Source organism: Triturus cristatus, chromosome 6 (genome assembly GCF_964204655.1).
Source record: "Triturus cristatus chromosome 6, aTriCri1.1, whole genome shotgun sequence".
NCBI classification, from domain to species: Eukaryota; Metazoa; Chordata; class Amphibia; order Caudata; family Salamandridae; genus Triturus; species Triturus cristatus.
In genome coordinates, this window is record NC_140589.1 from 996,888,390 (window position 1) to 996,910,662 (window position 22,273).

At 45.5% G+C, this 22,273-nt stretch overlaps 1 protein-coding gene across 5 annotated transcripts in view; it reads right to left on the reverse strand.

Annotated features, from left to right (window-relative positions):
* LOC146820907 (uncharacterized) overlaps window positions 1–22,273 on the reverse strand; it is a 408,950-nt gene that overhangs the window by 120,944 nt on the left and 265,733 nt on the right. For 3 of the 5 annotated variants that reach the window (XR_014963071.1, XR_014963068.1, XM_085611784.1), the window contains one exon: window positions 14,121–14,351. The exons of the other annotated variants lie outside the window; for them this stretch is intronic. Coding sequence is in view for 1 of the 3 variants with exons in the window: in XM_085611784.1 (XP_085467910.1) it covers window positions 14,215–14,351 (137 nt within the window). In the remaining 2 variants the exon portion in view is untranslated. Of the gene's footprint in view, window positions 1–14,120; window positions 14,352–22,273 lie in introns of those variants that run through there. 5 annotated transcript variants of the gene reach the window in all.

Sequence of the window (22,273 nt, forward strand, 5' to 3'; positions counted from 1 at the left end):
GATTGGTCAATTGAAATCGTCTGACAGGCTTCCCACCAAAATAAAGTCTCTGATGTCATTATACTTGATTGTTCTTGTTTTTAGTAGCACATTATTGTTCATTCAGAACAGCTGGCTTGCGTCCCAGGGCAACCTTGAAGGGTACAGTTTGGTTAGGGTCATGACGAGGCCACTGTAGCTGGCATCAGCGCAGGCGCCCTTCACCCAAACCTTGTTCGGCGTCGGCAGTCGGGTTAGGCACCAAAGGCAGCCATTATACGACAGGCCCAAATGGTCAACTTAAGCAAAAAAAACACAAAACGTAATTAATACATAGAAATGACTAAATAAATGTTATTGCCTCACTAATACCCATATGTGTATGTATTTATCTAGCATTAAGCAACACTCAAGCGGTTTATACTTACAAAATAAAGCACAAATCACAAATACATCACAAAAGCGACATATTTCATGCAATATTCTAATTGTCTATGATTAGTGTGCGTACATATTTTAGTTTATGATTTAATAAAACCATGCAAAACAATCCCACGTGTATTTCAATCATTAATAAGGCTGATTAGTTAATTCCAATTCAATCCATTAATTCGATTATGATTAATTAATTAATCTAATCAATAAACATGCAAAATGGGGTAGGTATACAAAATGTTTGTATTACCCGCTCCAGCAATCCCCCCTTTGGTGATTTTATCAACATACCACCCAAACATTTTGCTCTGTTTTACGGAATCTTTAAAATGTTTTCTTGCTCTTAATCATAATTCAGTTTCACCTACGTCTTCTCTTTTTGCTGATTCATACATACTCTCCTTCCACTCCTCCAATTCTATCTCCTCAATTTCTCCTTCTTGTTTCTTATCTTTTCTTTTTGAATTTTCACTTTTTACTCTTTTCTTGTTTTTATTATTCTTACAACAAATACAACCTAATCTTATCACTAAAATTATGCAAACTACACGTTAATGGAAACAATATTTTGCCTACAAATGTACTACCAAGCTTTACTAAGAAATTCTTAATAGCAACTATTTTCTTTCCAATCTTTTCCCAAACACCTTCAACCTTCAGTGGTACTATTTCATCATGCAATTCAGTAATATTCTTAATATAAATTTTCAGATCTTTGCTTTCGTAATGTAAGTACAACAATGTTGAACCTTCAGCATTCCACAGACTCCACCCTCTTTTGCCAATAAAATATCAAGGGCAAGTCGATTTTGCATTACCATAGCACGCATGGCAACCATTTCACTGTTTACCAATAAAAATCCTCCAGCGGTGCTTGTTGACAAGCGATCCACTACAGTTGATAATTTTCTAATTTTGTTTGCATTCAGAGTTATTCCCACTGCTGGTATCAATGCCTCGAAAATGTCACCTACAATTTCTGCCCAAGATTCTCTCTTACTCCTCGCTAAATGATTACTTAAACTATGTACACCATCTTCTCCTCTATCCATATGAAACATTTTCGGAAAGACCAGGCCTACGTAACATGTGCCATACCAATAGTCTGGCAAACGATAATATGCCCTGTTCTCACAAATAAAATATAATCCAGGAAAGACTGGATCTTTACCACCTTTAAATCCCCATCCACCCATGATTCGATATGTATCATGGCACTCACTATTACCTAGAAAATAATTATCATACACAGTTTGATTCCTTTGAATGCAAAATTTCCCTTTCTGAGGCCAATCTAAAGCTATAGTTGGACTAGCTTCTCCTTTCAAATGTTTTTCTTTTTCTATACACCAGACTGTTTTCTCCACTTTCCCTTCTGCTACCTTTTTTTGCATTTTTAATCTCCTTTCTTCGACCATGTCTAAGAATGTCTTTTCCTCCTTCTCCAAACTGCATGTCAAATTGTTTCTAAAAATATACTCCAACGCTAGTTCTTTAGTTTCTAAGAAAAATTCACCTAATACCCTAGTAGGTTTTACTTCGTTTAATTTATTATAAGAAGGCACTTGCGCAAAAATGTTATCTACATCTGAAAAATAATATTCTAATTTCCCTGTCTGATAAAATAAACTAGCTATTACACTACATGTTATTCCATACGTTGCCGGGAGGTGATGATAAGTCACTCCTTCAGAAACAGATGCAGGTAACTGCATACATACGTAGCAGTCCCGTACGTCCATTGTCTTTACATATTCATACAATAATTTTGAAAACACATTATTAGAATAATCTGTTATTGACCTGTCTTTATGCAAATAATTATTATCTATTCTAGTTGGAACTACCTTTGGAATCTTCCCTTTATTAGTTTTGTTCTCACTATGTCCTTCTAATGTATCTATAGTGACCTTAAAAGAAATGACAAGAGCAAGGATGCTCCATAAAAGCATTAATACTCCTGTACAACAACAACACATTTTACACCATCTTTTCATGAATGTACATCTACCTTTGCTACTATCTATATTAGCCATCTCTGTTAAAATGGACCGTGTCTTTTGACTTAGCCTCTTTCACTTCACAACTAGTTTTCTAACCTAAGGTTCTAACACCTATTTGGTTCTACCAGTCTCTGTCTTTTGATTCAATATCTTGTTCTCTTCATCAATAGTTTTCTTGATTTATTCAGTTTGGCATCTCATCATTCTTCACTTTTCTCTCGTCATCCAATTACAGACTTTCCTGAACTTCCGTTTCTTCTTCTCCAATGTCGGACAAGAGAACTCTCAGGATTTCCGATTCTACTTCGTCCTCAACCACTTTCAGTACAGCCTCCTCTGGATTTCCTTGACTATCTGCCTCTTCTCCTTTTTCAGGCAGAGCCACGTACGTCCGTTCTGGTGACTTATACTTCTGGTTAGGTTTCCTTGCTCTTTTACTCTCTTTATCCTCAGTTATTTCGTCTTCTTTTGATTTTTCTTGACTTGTCACTTCATTCACCTATTCAGCTCTTGGTGAATTCACTCGTGTCAGTCGATATCTCAGTTTCCTTATTTTATTGGGCCAAACATCATCTCTCGCAACTCTTTTTACTTTGCTCCCTTTGTCATTCTTTTCATTCCTCCAAACTCTCTTTCTTAGAACTCGACCCTCAGATATTTCAGTTTCACTCTCTTCAGACTCTGGTGCCGATTACGATCCTGGAAAAACCGGGTACGAACCGTCGGTCGGAGCGTTTTCTCTGTCCGACTCGTACCCGGTCGTAAAACTTTACAAACATGGAAGTACGATTCGCACGGAAACACCATTTCCGTACGAATCGTAAAAAACACCGTCCGACAAAAATATACATACGAATGTGATCCGGGAATGCCCCGACGTGACGTCGGGACGCTGTCAGGCAGCGTTTCACGACCCAGGAAGTACGATTCGAACCGACAGCAGTCTGGACGGCAATATTTTTACGGCACCCAAAAAGTGCCGGAAAAGGGAAGTACGCTGCAAAATGACCAGAATAGGGGGCCCGGTACGTGCCGTACCCCCCCAGCCCCTGTGAGTATGCGTCGTACCCCCCCCCAGCCCCAGTGAGTACGCGCCGTACCCCCCCAGCCCCCCGTGAGTACGCGCCGTACCCCCCCCACCACCGTGAGTATGCGCCGTACCCCCCCAGCCCCCGTGAGTACGCGCCGTACCCCCCCAGCCCCCGTGAGTATGCGCCGTACCCCCGTGTATGTACACCCCTGTACGTGTCGGACCCCCCCGTGTATGTACACCCCTGTACGTTCGAGTCGTACCCCCACCCGTGTATGTACACCCCTGTACGTGTCGAACCCCCATGTATGTACATCCCTGTACGTTTGAGTCGTACCCCCACCCGTGTATGTACACCCCTGTACGTGTCGAACCCCCCGTGTATGTACACCCCTGTACGTGTCGAACCCCTGTGTATGTACACCCCTGTACGTGTCGAACCCCCGTGTATGTACACCCCTGTACGCACCGTACATACACGGGTGGGGGTACGACTCGAACGTACAGGGGTGTACATACACGGGGGTTCGACACGTACAGGGGTGTACATACATGGGGGTTCGACACGTACAGGGGTGTACATACACGGGTGGGGGTACGACTCGAACGTACAGGGGTGTACATACGCGGGGGTTCGACACGTACAGGGGTGTACATACACGGGGGGTTCGACACGTACAGGGGTGTACATACACAGGGGGTTCGACACGTACAGGGGTGTACATACACGGGTGGGGGTACGACTCGAACGTACAGGGGTGTACATACACGGGGGGTTCGACACGTACAGGGGTGTACATACACGGGTGGGGGTACGACTCGAACGTACAGGGGTGTACATACACGGGGGGTTCGACACGTACAGGGGTGTACATACACGGGGGGTTCGACACGTACAGGGGTGTACATACACGGGGGGTTCGACACGTACAGGGGTGTACATACACGGGGGTACGGCGCATACTCACGGGGGCTGGGGGGGGTTCGGCGCGTATGTGGGCACATGTCTCCATGGTTGCAATGGGAGTTCGGTGCGGACGGGGTTTTTTCCATACGGTTGTGACTTCGGACGCACGGGATGGATCGTACTTGCGCGGTCGGACTTCACTTTTCACGTTTGTACGGTAAATCGTCCGGGGAGGTGTCGGACAATTTTCCGACCCGAGGACGTGTGGGGAATTATTCCCAATGCGACTCGTATGGGCTTTTTACCATGCGAATCGTGATTGCCAGTTTGTACGGCACTTGTACGATTCGTACGGTAAAAAGACCGGATCTGAATCGGACGGGCAATTTTTTTACCGGATCGTGATCGGCACCCTTGTCTCAACTTGCTTTGTCTTTTCAACGACTTCTTCTTCCCCCACTTATTTTGTTTTCCCTACTTCTGTCCCTCCTCTGATCTCCGACACGCAATCTTCCTGCTGGCTACTTGTCTCTTCACCTGACTGGATGTTGCAGTTCCCTACACCTCCTCGGGGGTCTTCCGCAGAAATCTGTCCCTCTCTCTCTGTACCTGTCCCTTGTTCACATAAATTTGTTATTTCAGGTGGAATTTCTCAGTCTCTCGTCTGGTACTTCCTTTTCACGAATTTCTCTTGTTGTATCTTCAGTAGTCTTTCCTTTTTTCCCTGCGCTTCTTGCTCGTTTCCAGAATCGCTGGATTCAGAAATCTGCAATCTTCTTCTCAGAGAGCTACTTCTGGGGACCAAAGCTGGACTTGGTTCTGTTTCCCCCCTTTCAGAATTTTCTCGTGTCTTTGTCCCTTCATCATCTGACTCAGTACTTGATTCTGATTCATCAAAATATTATTTTCCTGTGCTGTCCTCCGGATTCGGAATTCTCAAGGTATGACTTGCATGGATCCAGTTTTTCAGTCCAGCACACTTCACAGCTGTTGTCGTGGTCAGAATGACTTGTCGTGGTTTTCCCCACCTTGGAACCAAACAATTTTTTCTTCTGTGGACCTTTATCCTTACCCAGTCACCTGGGCTCAGATCATGGGCTGGCTTCTTTTCAAGTGTGGTGGCATCTGCTCCAACCTGATTAAACACAGAATGAACTGCGTCAGCCTGGCCTTTACAGTGTTTCAACACCATGTCATCAGTTATAATCATCAGCTTGTTGACTGGTATAAACACATGCCTCATAGCATGTCCCATGATTATTTCACGCGGACTCAATCCTGTAGTTCTGTCTGGAATTGACCTAATTGTCATGAGTACCAGAGGCAAGACATCAGGCCATTTCATACCTGTGGCCAAACACATTTTCCCTATTCTATTTTTGATAGTACCATTCATCTGTTCAACCACACCCGAAGCCTCTGGTCGGTAGGCACAATGTAGTTTTTGTTGTACATTCAATGCTTCACAAATTAATCCTACAATCTCATTATGGAAATGTCCTCCTCGGTCTGACTCAATTGTCACTGGGAGCCCGAACCTAGGGATGAACTCTCTCAGCAGTAGCTTGGCTACTGTCAACCCATCATTTCGTCTTGTTGGGAATGCTTCCACCCACTTAGAGAATAGGCAGACCACAACCAAAGCATACCTCACTCTGTTACAGGGAGGCATCTCAATAAAATCTACTTGCATTCTGGTGAAAGGCCCTCCTTCCCGACCTATTGTTCCCAGACTCAATACTGTCTTCCTTCCTGGATTGTATTGCTGACATATTAAGCACCTTTGACAAAGACTTTCTGCTACAAGTCTGAATTTTGCATTGTACCAGGTCTGCTTAAATGACCTGATCATGGCATCTCTCCCTATAGTAAACAGACATAATATCGAATTCAAAATATCGACAGGACAGAATATCGAGTTTTTAATATAGAATGGACAGAATATCGAATTGCCAAAATATAGTGGAGAAGAACATCGAAAATCAGGTAAGAAATAAAATATTGATTTAAATAATATAGAAGTAAGTAATAATAAAGTTGTTAAAAATATCAAATTTTTTTGTAGTGTTTTAAGTGTTAGTATATGTGTTAAAAGTATGTATACATTTTGGGATGTATGTTTGAATATTTTTAAAGTAATGAATTTTATGTTATTTAATTTTTGTGTAATTTAATTCCGTAGCGGGTTGTGGGTTTATAGGGGATTAGGGTGGGAAGTAATTTAATTATAGTACATTAAATAATAATTTTTAGGAATTATTAATTATTTTTAATTCAATTTTGCGTTTTACTTCTGTAGCGGGTTGTGGGTTTATAGGGGAATAGGGTGGGAAGTAATTTAATTGTTATTAGGTAATTATTAATTGGTATTGAAAATTAATTGGTTGTTGATTAATTATTAATTGGTAAATAATTTGTATTAATTGGTAATTAATTAGTATTAATTGTTTAATTGATAATTATGTTAATTGTATTAATTTATTATTTGTAGCGGGTTGTGGGTTTATAGGGGAATATGGTGGGAATTAATTTAATTGTAAATAATTAATTATTGAAATAATTTTTGTATATTGCTAATTAATTTATTCTTAGTTAATTAATAATTGGTATTCATTTTATTTATTAATTTTTGGTATTGAAAATTAATTGGTTGTAAATTAATTATTAATAGGTTATTAATAAAAAACATTGGTATTTATAATGAATTAATTATTAAATATTGTGTGATTGGTAATTAATTTTAATATTTTTATTTGGTATTAATAATTTATTTATTTTTAATAAAATATTAAATTATTATTTTCCCTACTATTGCACTCACTGGAGTGGGAATAGTAATTTTTACCTCTACGCTATTCAACGCTTTCCCTACTATTGCACTCACTGGAGTGGGAATAATAATTTTTACCCCTACGGTATCCAACGCTTTCCCTACTGTTGCACTCTCTGGAGTGGGAATAGTAATTTTTACCCCTACGCGATCCAACGCTTTCCCTACTGTTGCACTCTTTGGAGTGGGAATAGTAATTTTTACCCTCCCGCTATCCAGCGCTTTCCTTACTGTTGCACTCTCTGGAGTGGGAATATTAATTTTTACCCCTACGCTATCCAATGCTTTCCCTATTATTACACTGTCTGGAGTGGGAATACTAATTTTTACCCTCCCGCTATCCAACGCTTTCCCTACTGTTGCACTCTCTGGAGTGGGAATAGTAATTTTTACCCCTCTGCTATCCAACACTTTGTTTTACTGTTGCACTCATTGGAGTGGGAATAGCAATTTTTACCTCTACGCTATCCAACGCTTTCCCTACTATTGCACTCACTGGAGTGGGAATAATAATTTTTATCCCTACGGTATCCAACGCTTTCCCTACTGTTGCACTCTCTGGAGTGGGAATAGTAATTTTTACCCCTACGCGATCCAACGCTTTCCCTACTGTTGCACTCACTGAAGTGGGAATAGTAATTTTTACCCCTACGCTATCCAACGCTTTCCCTACTGTTGCACTCTTTGGAGTGGGAATAGTAATTTTTACCCCTACGCTATCCAACGCTTTCCCTATTGTTGCACTTTCTGGAGTGGGAACAGTAATTTTTACCCCTACGGCATCCAATGCTTTCCCTACTGTTGAACTCACTGGAGTGGGAATAGTACATTTTACCCTCCCGCTATCCAACGCTTTCCCTACTGTTGTACTCTCTGGAGTGTGAATATTAATTTTTACCCCTACGCTATCCAATGCTTTCCCTATTATTACACTGTCTGGAGTGGGAATACTAATTTTTACCCTCCCGCTATCCAACGCTTTCCCTACTGTTGCACTCTCTGGAGTGGGAATAGTAATTTTTACCCCTCTGCTATCCAACACTTTGTTTTACTGTTGCACTCATTGGAGTGGGAATAGCAATTTTTACCTCTACGCTATCCAACGCTTTCCCTACTATTGCACTCACTGGAGTGGGAATAATAATTTTTACCCCTACGGTATCCAACGCTTTCCCTACTGTTGCACTCTCTGGAGTGGGAATAGTAATTTGTACCCCTACGCGATCCAACGCTTTCCCTACTGTTGCACTCTTTGGAGTGGGAATAATAATTTTTACCCTCCCGCTATCCAGCGCTTTCCTTACTGTTGCACTCTCTGGAGTGGGAATAGTAATTTTTACCCCTACGCTATCCAAGCTTACCCTACAGTTGCACTCACTGAAGTGGGAATAGTAATTTTTACCCCTACGCTATCCAACGCTTTCCCTACTGTTGCACTCTTTGGAGTGGGAATAGTAATTTTTACCCCTACGCTATCCAACGCTTTCCCTATTGTTGCACTTTCTGGAGTGGGAATAGTAATTTTTACCCCTACGCTATCCAATGCTTTCCCTACTGTTGAACTCACTGGAGTGGGAATAGTAAATTTTACCCTCCCGCTATCCAACGCTTTCCCTACTGTTGCACTCTCTGGAGTGTGAATATTAATTTTTACCCCTACGCTATCCAATGCTTTCCCTATTATTACACTGTCTGGAGTGGGAATACTAATTTTTACCCTCCCGCTATCCAACGCTTTCCCTACTGTTGCACTCTCTGGAGTGGGAATAGTAATTTTTACCCTCCTGCTATCCAACGTTTTCCCTACTATTGCACTTACTGGAGTGGTAATAGTAAATTGTACCCGCCCGCTATCCTATGCAAAAAATATTGCATTTTTTTAATAAATATTACGTTAATATATATGTATTATTATTATTTTTTTACTTACATTAATTATTTATTAATTTTAAAGTAATTTAAGCATTTTTAAGTATGTTTCAGTTAATTATATGTTTTATTTAATTAATTTTACATTAATTTTAAGACATTTAAAAAAATCCGATATTGTGACTAACTATATTTTTTACAACGATATTTAGGATTCTATATTTTTGTACTTACCTGTTTGGAGATAGGGCTTCGATATTTTGGCATTCTATATTTTTCCTTCGATATTTTGGCAATTCGATATTCTTCTTCTCAATATTTTGTCAGTGATCCCTCCCTATATGTCCCTGGCCATGATACATCCGTGCCATGGTAGACATCCTGCTATCAGGCATAACTGGTCTTCCATCTCGATAGACCCACACATGATCCTTTTCCCTTGGGGCACATCCTGCTTTTACCCACTGTCTCATTTCCTCATCTCCTGCCTCTTCTTGCAACTGCCTTACCTCTTCCCAAGTCCCTACAATGTTAGTAAACATCAATGAGCAAGAAGACATTTCTCTTTCCTTAGCCCGATTGACCGAATTCTGATTTCGTGTGCAATACTGTGCCATGTCATTGGCATACCTATTCCCTATGGCAATATAATCACCACCTTGACTATGAGCAGCACATTTTACAACAGCCAATTGTCTAGGCAGCTGTATCGCCTCAAGCATCTTTCCAACCACTTCTGCATTCTTAATAGGAGTTCCACTCGAGGTCAGGAAACCTCTTTGTAGCCATAGTTGGCCGAAGTCATGGACCACTCCAAAGCCATACTGGCTGTCAGTTATCACAGTCACTCTCACACTCTTCCCAATCTTGCATGCTCTAGTCAAAGCCACACGCTCTGCTACTTGGGCTGATTTCACTCCTTTCAGATATGATGCTTCTATTACTGCTGCGACTGTGCATACTGCATACGCTGCACTCAGCACTCCTTCATCTGTTCTCAAACATGACCCATCAACGAACATCACAAAATCACTTTCTGGCAAAGGTACATCTTTTATATCTGGTCGTGGCTTTGTACAAAAATCAAGTACATCCAAACAATCATGATCTACTTCATCTCTTACTTCCACAATCTCAGCATCAGGCAACAAAGTTGCAGGATTCACATTCAAACATCTTGCAAGACTCACATTAGTTGCACCCAATATGACCTTCTCATATTTAGTCAGCCGACGGTGGTGCCGATTCCGATCCGTTAAAAATATTCCCCGTACGAATCGTATTGGGAAAATTCCCCGACACGTCCTCGGGTCGGAAAAAGTGTCCGACACGTCCCCGGACAGTTTTACGTACGAATCGGGAAACTGAAGTCCGAGCGAGCAAGTACGATCCGTCCCGTCCGTCCGAATGCACAACCGTATGGAAAAAACACCGTACGGAGCGAACTCTCATAGCAACCATGGAGATGTCCAAACATGTGCCCGCATATGCGCCGTACCCCCAGCCCCCATGTATGAACCGTACCCCCACCCCCATGTACGCGCCATACCCCCACCCCCATAGGTACGGTGCGTACCACCACCCCCGTTGGTACGGCGCATACCCCCACCCCCGTAGGTACGGCACGTACCACCCCCCCGAAGGTACGGCGCGTACCACCACCCCGTAGGTACGGCGCGTACCACCACCCTGTAGGCACGGCATGTACCACAACCCCCGTAGGTACGGCGCATACCCACCCCCCCCGAAGGTATGGCGTGTACCACCACCCCCGTAGGTACGACGCGTACCACCACCCCGTAGGTACGGCACGTACCACCACCCCCGTAGGTATGGCGCGTACCACCACCACTGTAGGTATGGCGCGTATCACCACCCCTGTAAGTACGGCGCGTACCACCACCCCCGTAGGTACGGCACATACCACCACCCCCGTAGGTACGGTGCATACCCATCCCCCCGTAGGTACGGCACATACCACCACCACCGTAGGTACGGCGCGTACCACCAACCCCGTAGGTACGGCGCGTACCACCACCCCCGTAGGTATGGCGCGTACCGCCACCCCCGTAGGTACGGCGTGTACCACCACCCCCGTAGGTACGGCGCGTACCACAACCCCCGTAGGTATGGCGCGTACCACAACCCCCGTAGGTACGGCACGTACCCACCCCCCCGTAGGTATGGCGCGTACCACCACCACCGAAGGTACGGCGCGTACCACCACCCCCATAGGTACGGCGCGTACCACCACCCCCGTAGGTACAGCACGTACCACCAACCCCGTAGGTACGGCGCGTACCACCACCCCCGTAGGTATGGCGCGTACCGCCACCCCCGTAGGTACGGCGCGTACCACCACCCCCGTAGGTACGGCGCGTACCACAACCCCCATAGGTACAGCGCGTACCACCACCCCCGTAGGTACGGCGCGTACCACCACCCCCGTAGGTACAGCACGTACCACCACCCCCGTAGGTATGGCGCGTACCACCACCACCGAAGGTACGGCGCGTACCACCACCCCCATAAGTACGGCGCGTACCACCACCCCGTAGGTATGGCACGTACCACCACCCCCGTAGGTACGGCGCGTACCCACCCCCCGTAGGTACGGCGCATACCACCACCACCGTAGGTACGGCGTGTACCACCACCCCCGTAGTACGGCGCGTACCACCACCCCTGTAGGTACGGCATGTACCACCACCCGCGTAGGTACGGTGCGTACCCACCCCCCCCGTAGGTACGGCACGTACCCACCCCCCGTAGGTACGGCGCGTACCACCACCCGCGTAAGTATGGCGCGTACCCACCCCCCCGTAGGTACGGCGTGTACCACCACCCCCGTAGGTAGGGCACGTACCACCACCCCCGTAGGTACGGCGCGTACCACCACCCCCATGGGTACGGTGCGTACCACCACCCCCGTAGGTATGGTGCGGACCCCCAGCGCATATACACCAATAGTCACATATACTAGTTTAAAACATATGTAGTTACTCATAAAGACACTATTGAGACAGTCATTCCCTCACTAACACACCCATGCGCACACTCATCCACCCATACAGCCCTGCACACATGCTGTCTTCAACACATACAAACAGTGAGTCACTCATTCATGCACTTATGCACTACATAATACCCGCCAACGAACCATACAGACACTCAGACACTCATACTGATACGCTCAGCTCCTACCCTGAAAGTCTTGGGGTGATTCGTCAAGCGGGGGTTGAGAAAAAAGGGGGGTCCCAAAACGAGTTTTCCCCATGCATTTTCCTATAGGAACTTTAGTCGCAGGTACAGCCCGAACGGCTGAACAGAATTACTTGAAATTTGGCAAAGAGGTAGTCCTCAGTTCAGGCATGTGCCTTTTGCTTAAATGGTGTAAATCCGTTCAGTAGTTCCTGAGAAAATCAAAAGTAAAATCACATATATATCTGGGCGGAGCCTAACCACACATCTCATCGTGAGATCTGATTGGCTGTCAGCACTTCATCCAAGAAGTGTTGGCAGCCATCTTGGGACCAATATACATGATAGCACCTCATTAAAAAGCATTGCAGTTAATAGAAGGTTTTAAGACTTTAGTTACATTATAAATCATTTGTTGATGGTACCATACTCATTTTCGGAATTGTGGTGTGTTCGAAGGTGATTTTACCATGTGAAAAAGCCTTCTGCTGTGATATCATGAATCATGTTTGAGAGAAAACTATTTTCTCATACTTTTCCCACAGAGGTTTGGAAGGTGATCTATAAGCTAACTGAGAGCATATTTTCTGTAAATTCACATTATCTTTCTCAGTCATGTGAGAATGAAGTCTGACATTCTCAGTAAAACATGTACATCCAACAAGGGCAGAGACTGTCAGTTGATTCCTTTGTGTTCTACTGCAGCTTCCCAGAGTGTTCTAAAGAACAACTAGAGCGCTAACAGTCCTACTTATGACAAACGTATGGCACACCTGAAGCCATCTTGGTTGGAATAAAGTGGTAATTCTCAAAACACTTAATTTAAAAAGGAACAAAATGAGGGGGTTCATTTTGCCATAGAAAGTATGATTAGTGCTGCAGAAAGAAAAATTAGGGCACATTTTGAGTGACTTCTCAAATCCTCTCCTATTTCATTAAAAAACTTCTGACATGCAGACTGAAACATGCACTTTCAATACCAGCAGCAGACATCCCTGGTGAGCAGTAGCGTTACTACAGTGATCTAATAAGCAACTTGAGTGCTAACATTCTGAATTTATGGCAAATTTGTGACACATCTGAATGCCTTCTTGATGGAATCAAAGTAAAAAACTGAAAGTATTTTCTACTGAGGAGACTGTAGTAAATGAGGAAATTAGGAAACATCATAACAAATAAGTCTCCCAAAATGGCCACCAGAGACAAAAGAGCCCAAATATAGCCCAAATATCACCCAGATGTAGCCCAAGTATAGCCCAATGACAGAATGTCCCAGAGTGTTCTAATGAACAACTAGAGCGCTAACAGTCTTACTTATGACAAAAGTATGGCACACCTGAAGCCATCTTGAATGGAATAAAGTGGTAACACTAAAAACATTTAATTTACAAAGGAACACAATGAGGGGATTCATTTTGCCATAGAAATTATGATTAGTGCTGCAGAAAGAACAATTAGGGCACATTTTGACTTCTCAAATCCTCTTCTATGTCATAAAAAAATTCTGACATGCAGACTGAAACATGCACTTTGAATACCAGCAGCACACTTCCCTGGTGAGCAGTAGCTTTACTACAGTGATCTAATGAGCAACTAGAGTGCTAACATTCAGAATTTATGGCAAATGTGTGACATATCTGAATACCTTCTTGATGGAATCAAAGTAAAAAACTGAAAGCATTTCCTACTGAGGAGACTGCAGTAAATGAGGAAATTAGGAAACTTCATAACAAATAAATCTCCCAAGATGGCCACCAGACACAAAAGAGCCTAAATGCAGCACAAATATCACCCAGATGTAGCCCACATGTAGCCCAATGACAGAAGTGTGCAAAACACTTATATTTTTGTGTATTTGCAGTTTTATATAGTGCAGACTTGTCAGGTATTGGAATGCTTTACATGAGCATTGGTTACATCACACAAGATCAAATTCATTTTGGTTGTAGACATGGGGAGATTAAGTGATTTGACCACAATCACAGAATGTTGAGCTGAAGCAGAAACTCCAACCTGGTTCCCCAGTTGCAAAGTCTGCAGCTCTGGAAGTAACACCACATCCTCTCGCCAAGGTGCAACATTTCATCAAGTGGTCAACTGGATAAAAAAACAAAGATTACAAATAATTTAAAAGTTCTTTGTCGCTATTTGAAAACTCAGAAAATATGTCCTCATTTTAGTTTTTTAGAGCACTAACCATAATTTTGATGCAAATAAGACCCTTTCATATATGTAATTTCTAAAGGAAATACTCTAGGTATTACAGTTTTGATTACATCAAGATGACGTCAGGCGTTCCACACTTTTGTAATAAATATAGAATGTTAGCAATCTAGTTGTTCATTGGGATACTGTTGAGAGGCAGAGGCCAGGGGCACGGACTCTGAAAATTGAAGGCACTTAGGAGAGTGCAGAGGCAACAATTTGACCACACTGGGCAGGCAGGAAGGGCAGTGGCAGCACAACAGACTATGGAGGGCAGTGGAAAGGGGGGCAGGGGCAACAAACCAACAATACAGGACTGGCAAGAGAGGCTGTGGCAATATAATAGACCACTGTGGGCAGAAGGAAGAGGCAGTGGTAGTACAACCATACATGACAACAGACCCGTTTCAGCCAGGAAACGTCCAATGTCTTTAAGCTCAAATGGGCTTCATTTGATCTGTCTCCTGTCTACAATCTCCTCGTTTTCAATGTAACTCAAAGGGGAAAATCAATAACCAGTTTTTTTTCAAAATCTCCCTCTTACCAAGTTGAAAATGTTCACAAGTATGGTACATTGAATCATGGTAGGCAGGAGGAATTGGGGTAAGGGCATGGACTCGGATAACAGAGGACAGGAGGGACATGGAGAGGTGCACCAAACTGACCCTACAGGGCAGGCATCAGGGTTTGCAGCAGCACAATACACCACACAGCGCATGCGGGACGGGAGTGCAGCACAACAATCCATAGAAAGCAATAGGGAGGGGACAGGACCATGCACATGGACAACAGAGAACAGATGGGAAAGAGGCAATGGTAGCTAGCTGACCATAATGGACAGACAGGAGAGAAATCTGCAGCATAACAGACCATAAAGGGCAGGAGGGACGGATCAGGGGCATTACAATGGAACAGACAAGCCAGGAGGGAGGGAATAGGGGGTCTGCACATAGAAACAGATGGCTGGGGGCAAGGTGGCAGGGCAGGAGCAGCAAGATGACCATGGAGGTCAGGCAGGATGGGAACTAGAAACAAGACACACCATGGAGAGCAACAATGAGACTATGGTGGCATACACACAGACCATGGAGGGAAGGTGGGAGGGGTTCATGGGCAGCTAGCTGACCACACAGGGAAGGTGGGAGGGGCCATGGCAGCACAGAAGACCATGCATGGCGAGCAGGAGGGTTAGTGGCAGCGCAATGGCTATAATGGGCAGGAAGGAGGGTGCAGGGGCATGCACAAAGGACCATGGAGGATAGAAGGGAGGGTCAGGACCTGGGCACAGACAAGAGAGTTCAGGGGAAGGGGCCTCACAAAAGACTGCGTGGGGCAGGCAGGAGGAGCAGTTACAGCACAACAGATCAGGGAGGGCAGAAGGGTGTGGCAGTAAAATGGACCATGGAGGACAGGAGGAAGGGGATAGGGGCATGGCATGTGGACAGGCAGGGTGGAGGTGGCAGGGACAGGTTACAGTCATCTGACAATGCTAGGCAGGTGGGAGGGGAGTGGCAGCTCAACAGAACACTCAGAGTAGATAGGAGTGGCAGGTCCATGGAACATAGTGGGCAACAAGGATGGAGCAGGGGCATGCACAAAGACATCGGAGGGCAGGGGGAAGGAGAATAGGGGCAGCAAGCTAAGCAGAGAGGCTAAGCAGGAGGTCAATGATGGGCCATAGAATTGGGCAATGGAGGGCAGGAGGAGTGGACTGGTACATCATGCTAAATGGAGGGCAGTGGCAGCACATCAGAACATGCATGGCAGGAGGGAGGAGGCTAGTCCATGGATTCAGACAACAGAGGATAGGGAGGAGGTGGATGGGGCAGCAAGCTAACTGTTCAGAGAAGGTGGGTATTAGGAACTTTATTGTTTTTAAAATGAGTGTCTGTGCGAACTACTTAAAATATGAACAAGTATGCAGCATAATCTCACTTTTATTCAGGAAGAAGAGGACGTTTGTGACTGACTCCGGGCTCACTTGGCAGAAACACCCCCTGACCCTCCACCACCATCGCAAAATGTAATGCCCGTGAAAAGGGTAGGTGGACGCAGTGTTATATAGAACATAGTCCTGAGAGCACGATTGAAAATGAAAACTAGATGTAGTATATGGTATAAACTATGCACCAAAAAGTGTGAAATAAGATGAACCGGGGCGTGAAATATATTATGCAATACATTGTGCGCAATGACAGATTCATTGGAGAGCGCGAGATAGCACAGACACTAGCGCGTGCTATGCGATATGCGCCTTGGAGTGTAATATGCACAGGGCAGTGTTGTGTAACATAACTAGTCTCTAAAGTTGTAATATAAAATATGTGCTGGGGAGTGTAACATTGCATATGCACTGTGACAAAGATATGGATCCCAGATTGTAATATGTATGGCATAGCGTTGTGCGTTATAACATACACATCGAGGAAGGCACGTTAGATGGGGCAATATAACCCGTGCGAATGCAAGTGTGGCATGACATATTCACGTGGTGGTGTTACAGTGCACATGGGCTAGAGAGTGTCATAGCATCCGTATAGGCTGTCCGGAATTCGGTTTAAACCGAATATTACCGAGAGTACACTACCGGACGAAAATCAGCGGACTCGGTTTAAACCGAGTGTCACTGATTTTCGTTGCTGTTGCACCACTTGGCCACTTGATGGAGCCAAAGCGTTAGATCCAAAGCCCCAATTTAGGCCCGAGAACAGAGCAGTTTACCATTAACCGTAAACGGACAAGGACACTCCATCTACACGTGTAATGGAAGCAGTCGGCAGGAGAGTCTTGGCTCCGAGTGTATGCGCCGTCCCAACGGAGAGGATGTAATATTACATTTTAATATGTCTTCATTTGATCGTTATTACTCTGCCTCCTGGGAGAGTAGGCTGTCTCATGGATCGTGGTCTTTTCCAACCTAGCGGGCTGGGAACATGGCTCTAATCAGATGGTGAATTAAAATGCTGGGCATAAGCCGCCCTGCCTTGCAGTCCATTGACAAATGCCAAAAATAAACTAGACTTGTTTTTCGCTGAATAACAAACATTAAAATAGAGCGTAGATAGGACGTAGGTAGGACGTAGGTACAGTCTCGTGCATCATTACGTCTGCGCTGCATACTTTGGAAAGCTCTGGCCGGGTCTCCCTTCTGCGGGTATCTTTGCTGCGGGTCCTGAGCTCTGGTCCCGTGTCCGGCAGGAAGCTGTGGGGGCCGAGGCGCAGGATGGGCAGCACATTGAGCGCCGAAGATAAAGCCGTGGCAGAGCGGTCGAAGATGATTGACATGAATCTGCGGGAGGACGCGGTGCGGGAGGTCAAGCTGCTGTGTAAGGGGCCGGGGGTGGAGGGGGCGAGTCGGGCGGTTTTAAAAAGACCTACTTTCAGTGCTGCAGGAGTGAGGGCTGGAAAGCAGGGGCGCAACGGAATTGGGCTCAAAGAGCTGTCTGTGTGTGTGTGCGCCTGGGCTGAGACAGCTTCCCACACACACAGACAGCTTTGAGATTATCGCAGCCGCACCCGGGTATTTCACAGGTCTTTACAAGACCATTTACATGTTAACGAGGCTTTGTTTATTTTTTCTCCAAATGGCGAAAGGGACAAATCTTTTGTTTGGCACTGGTAACCTTTACTGACTGTCCTGCTGCGTGGATATTTCCTTTTCTATGCAGTGCAGGAGAAAAGAAGTTTGTTTATTCCGGTCACCTTTCCTGACCCCTGCAGCAGTTTATCACATCAGGCTGTGACACAGTTTGACTAATGGAGTAGGTAAGAGAATTTGTCACTATTTGTTTTTCGGTTTAAAATGTGCACAGGACCAGCAGGACACATACTTCGTGTACGCTTCATTTAAACAGTTTTTATCATTATCATGGCCGATGCAGGATAAAATAGGACAACACAACATGCCCAGATAACGCTGGTGATCCTGCTGGAGAGCAGATGAACTGTATTTTATGTGGAAGCTCAGTGGGTTACTGCCTTTGACACAGAGATCCTTGTGTTACGTGCAGTTCAGAAGTTACAATCCTAAGATAGGACAGTGACCAATGAACTGTCAAAGAGCTGCATACAAACATGAATGGTGTAGTTAGAAATTCGCTTATTTTTGTTTTGTAATATAGTTAGAACTTCCTCAGTCTTTCATTATTCTAATGTTGCTAAAATGAGTATGTTTGGGCAGACATACATTTTTATCAGTAAAGCTGACCCCCATGGAATACTCTTAAATCCTAAAGTTGTGTTTCCCCACACCAAACCCTCTTAAAATATATTGCCCACCAGTATGGATGACGTGATTCATACACCTTGTAATCCTCATTGGCTTATGTGACATTCCCTGTAGACTGATTTACATACTTGTATGACTCATTGTCTCTGTATAATGTGTGCGTGGTGTAAAGTGCTGACACACACTACACTGACATGAGTAGCGCTGTACAACAAATGAAATGCATATGAGAGAGGGACTACGTAAAGATGAGGGGCACTGTTGGAGGGTGGCAGTGAGGGAATCCGAGGAAGAGGTCATGGGGTGGAGGGGGGGAGCTAGGGAGAGACAAGCAGCACTGGTGGAGGGTAGTAGAGAGGGAATCCGAGGAGGAGGTCACGAGAAGGAGGGGCTATGGGGAGATCAGGGGCACTTGTGGAGTGTGGCAGTGAGGGAATCCGAGGAAGAGGTCAATAGGGTGGGCATGGAGGGATGAGGGGCACTGTTGGGAGGTGGTAGTAAAGGTATTTACGGAGAAAGAGGTTATTGGTGTGGCGCCAAAAAAGACTTTCGCATCAGCGCTAAACCCGGCCCTGTCATGGCCTTTCTGTTTTTGTTTAATTAGCAGTCTGGTCATACAGGCTACTGTGGCACATACTTTAAAGTGTGTGCTAATTATATTTACTGCTTTATTCAATGTTTTAAGTTTGAAGGTGATTTTACTATTGTTTTTACTGGGAAAAATGAAAGTGGAGCCCGATGGTGCCTGATATAGGTGGTGGAATACAACACAGAGGTGTGAGGCAATCGGCGGGCACTGGTGGGTGTAACACAGCATTGGGCTCAGCAAGGAGCACGCTGTGACTCTCAAGTGAGGTTTGTCTCCTTTCCAGAGAGTAAAATAAAAAGTATTACACATCCGGCGGTGGATGTGTTTTTTTCATTAACCGTGAGGGGGGTTTCTTGCATAGTTTGGTCAAATTTTTGTCGAATCCCCTTTGAATGGCTTGGTGTGCGTGTATATTAAATGTGCCCGTCAATAGCTACCCATGTTTGTATAAATAAACGACAAGGGTGTCTATTTGGAGTGTACCCACCGGCGGGGGCACCGGGATTAGGCACGGTAGGGCGTCAGACACGTCAGAGCTTCACTAGCGGTGTAAATACATTCCATGTGGATTCATTCTATGCATAGTCGCCTTTTAATGAATATCACGCAAATCATCATGGTGATAGGTACATACGGTTTGTCCAGCATGTCCTAGGTGTTTCTATAAATATATATATTTTTCAAATAATAAAAAACAAAGGCCGGCCCCGGGGGATGGGGTCCCCGGAGCCATAAGTGGCCTGAGGAGGGGGGCAACACAGCCCCCTCCTAAATAATTTAAATAAAAAAAAGGCCATGACCCGGGGGTTGGGGTCCCCGGGGCCGATTAAGGTCTTAGGAGGGCCAAATTTATTTTTTTCAACAAAACAAATTAGGGTGCAGGCCCTGGGGGATGGGGTCCCCATGGCCAGTAAATTAGAAAAAGAAGGGGGGCCACACAGCCCTCCTTCTTAAAAAAATAAAATAAATAAAAGACCGGCATTGCACTGGAGGCCACGCCCCCTCCTTGCAGCACTCTGCAAACGTGCCCCCTGGCCAGTTGTAAGTTGGGGAATTAATTCCCCTTCAATACTGAGGGTCCCTGAGAGCCAACTAGCCCAACAGGTATCTCCAGTGTGCGCCAGGGAGCTGCGTTGCAGACAGATGTTCTGAGGCCATGCCCCTTTTTACACCTCTATGCAACGCAGCTCTGTGGCGCTTACTGGAGGTACCTAGTGGGCTAATTTGACCCTAGGGACCCTTAGGATTCAAGGGGACTTAATCTCTCAACTTAGAACGGCCACAGGGCGCGTTTACACAGTGGTGAAGGGAGGGGACGGGGCCTGAGGTGACGTGTGCAAACACGCCCTGTGGCGCGTTTTAAGTTGGGGAAATAATTCCCTTTCAATCCTGAGGGACCCTGGGGGCCAACTAGCCCACCAGGTGCTTCCAGTAAGTTCCACTGCTCTGCGTTGCAGAGAGGTGGTGCAGGCCGTGCCCCTTTTTACACCTCTCTGCAATGGCGCTTACTGGACGTACCTAGTGGGATATTTTACCCCTAGGGATCCTCAGGATTCAAAGGGACTTAATCTCCCAACTTAAAAAACGGCCACAGGGCATGTTTACACAGTGGGGAAGGAAGGGGACGGGGCCTGAGTTAACGTGTGCAAACAAGCCCTGTGGCGCGTTTTAAGTTGGGGAAATAATTCCCCTTCAATCCTGAGGGCCCCTGGGGACTAACTAGCCCACCAGGTGCTTCCAGTAAGCGCCACTGAGCTGTGTTGCAGAGAGGTGGTCCAGGCCGTGCCACTTTTTACACCTCTCTGCAACGCAGCTCTGTGGCGCGTACTGGAGGTACCTAGTGGTCTAGTTGGACCATAGGGACCCTCAGGATTCAAGGGGACTTAATCTCCCAACTTAAAACGGCCACAGGGCGTGTTTAAACAGTGGGGAAGGAAGGGGACGGGGCCTGAAGTGACGTGTGCAAACACGCCCTACGGCGCGTTTTAAGTTGGGGAAATAATTCCCCTTCAATCCTGAGGGCCCCTGGGGGCTAACTAGCCCACCAGGTGCTTCCAGTAAGTGCCACTGAGCTGCGTTGCAGAGAGGTGGTCCAGGCCGTGCCACTTTTTACACCTCTCTGCAACGCAGCTCTGTGGCACATAATGGAGGTACCTAGTGGGCTAGTTGGACCCTAGGGACCCTCAGGATTCAAATTAACTTAATCACCCAACTAAAAATGGCCACAGGGCGTTTTTACACAGTGGTGAAGGGAGGGGACGGGGCCTGAGTTAACGTGTGCAAACAAGCCCTGTGGCGTGTTTTAAGTTGGGGAAATAATTCCCCTTCAATCCTGAGGGCCCCTGGGGGCTAACTAGCCCACCAGGTGCTTCCAGTAAGCGCCACTGACCTGCGTTGCAGAGAGGGGGTCCAGGCAGTGCCACTTTTTACACCTCTCTGCAACGCAGCTCTGTGGCGCGTACTGAAGGTACCTAGTGGGCTAGTTGGACCCTAGGGACCCTCAGGATTCAAATGAACTTAGTCTCCCAACTAAAAACGGCCACAGGGCGTGTTTACACAGTGGTGAAGGGAGGGGACAGGGCCTGAGTTAACGTGTGCAAACAAGCCCTGTGGCCCGTTTTAAGTTGGGGAAATAATTCCCCTTCAATCCTGAGTGACCCTGGGGGCCAACTGCCAACCAGGTGCTTCCAGTAAGCACCACTCCGCTGCGTTGTAGAGAGTGTGCAAACACGCCCTGTGGCGCGTCTTAAGAGGTAGTTTTAATCCCCTGCCCTATTATATACTAGGGGCTTACAGAGGAGGTCATGCTGATCACAGGGGGACCCCAACGCATAGTGTTCCCTAGTGTATGTAGGTGTTTTCACTGTATTCTGAGTGTCTTTTAACATAGCACTGGCTCTAGGACTGGTTAGTCAGACTCAGTTACCACCAGTATCCGTCTGAAAAAGTTGAGGGTACAGGATGATTTTGCAACAAGGCTTCTTTCTGCTCTTCTGT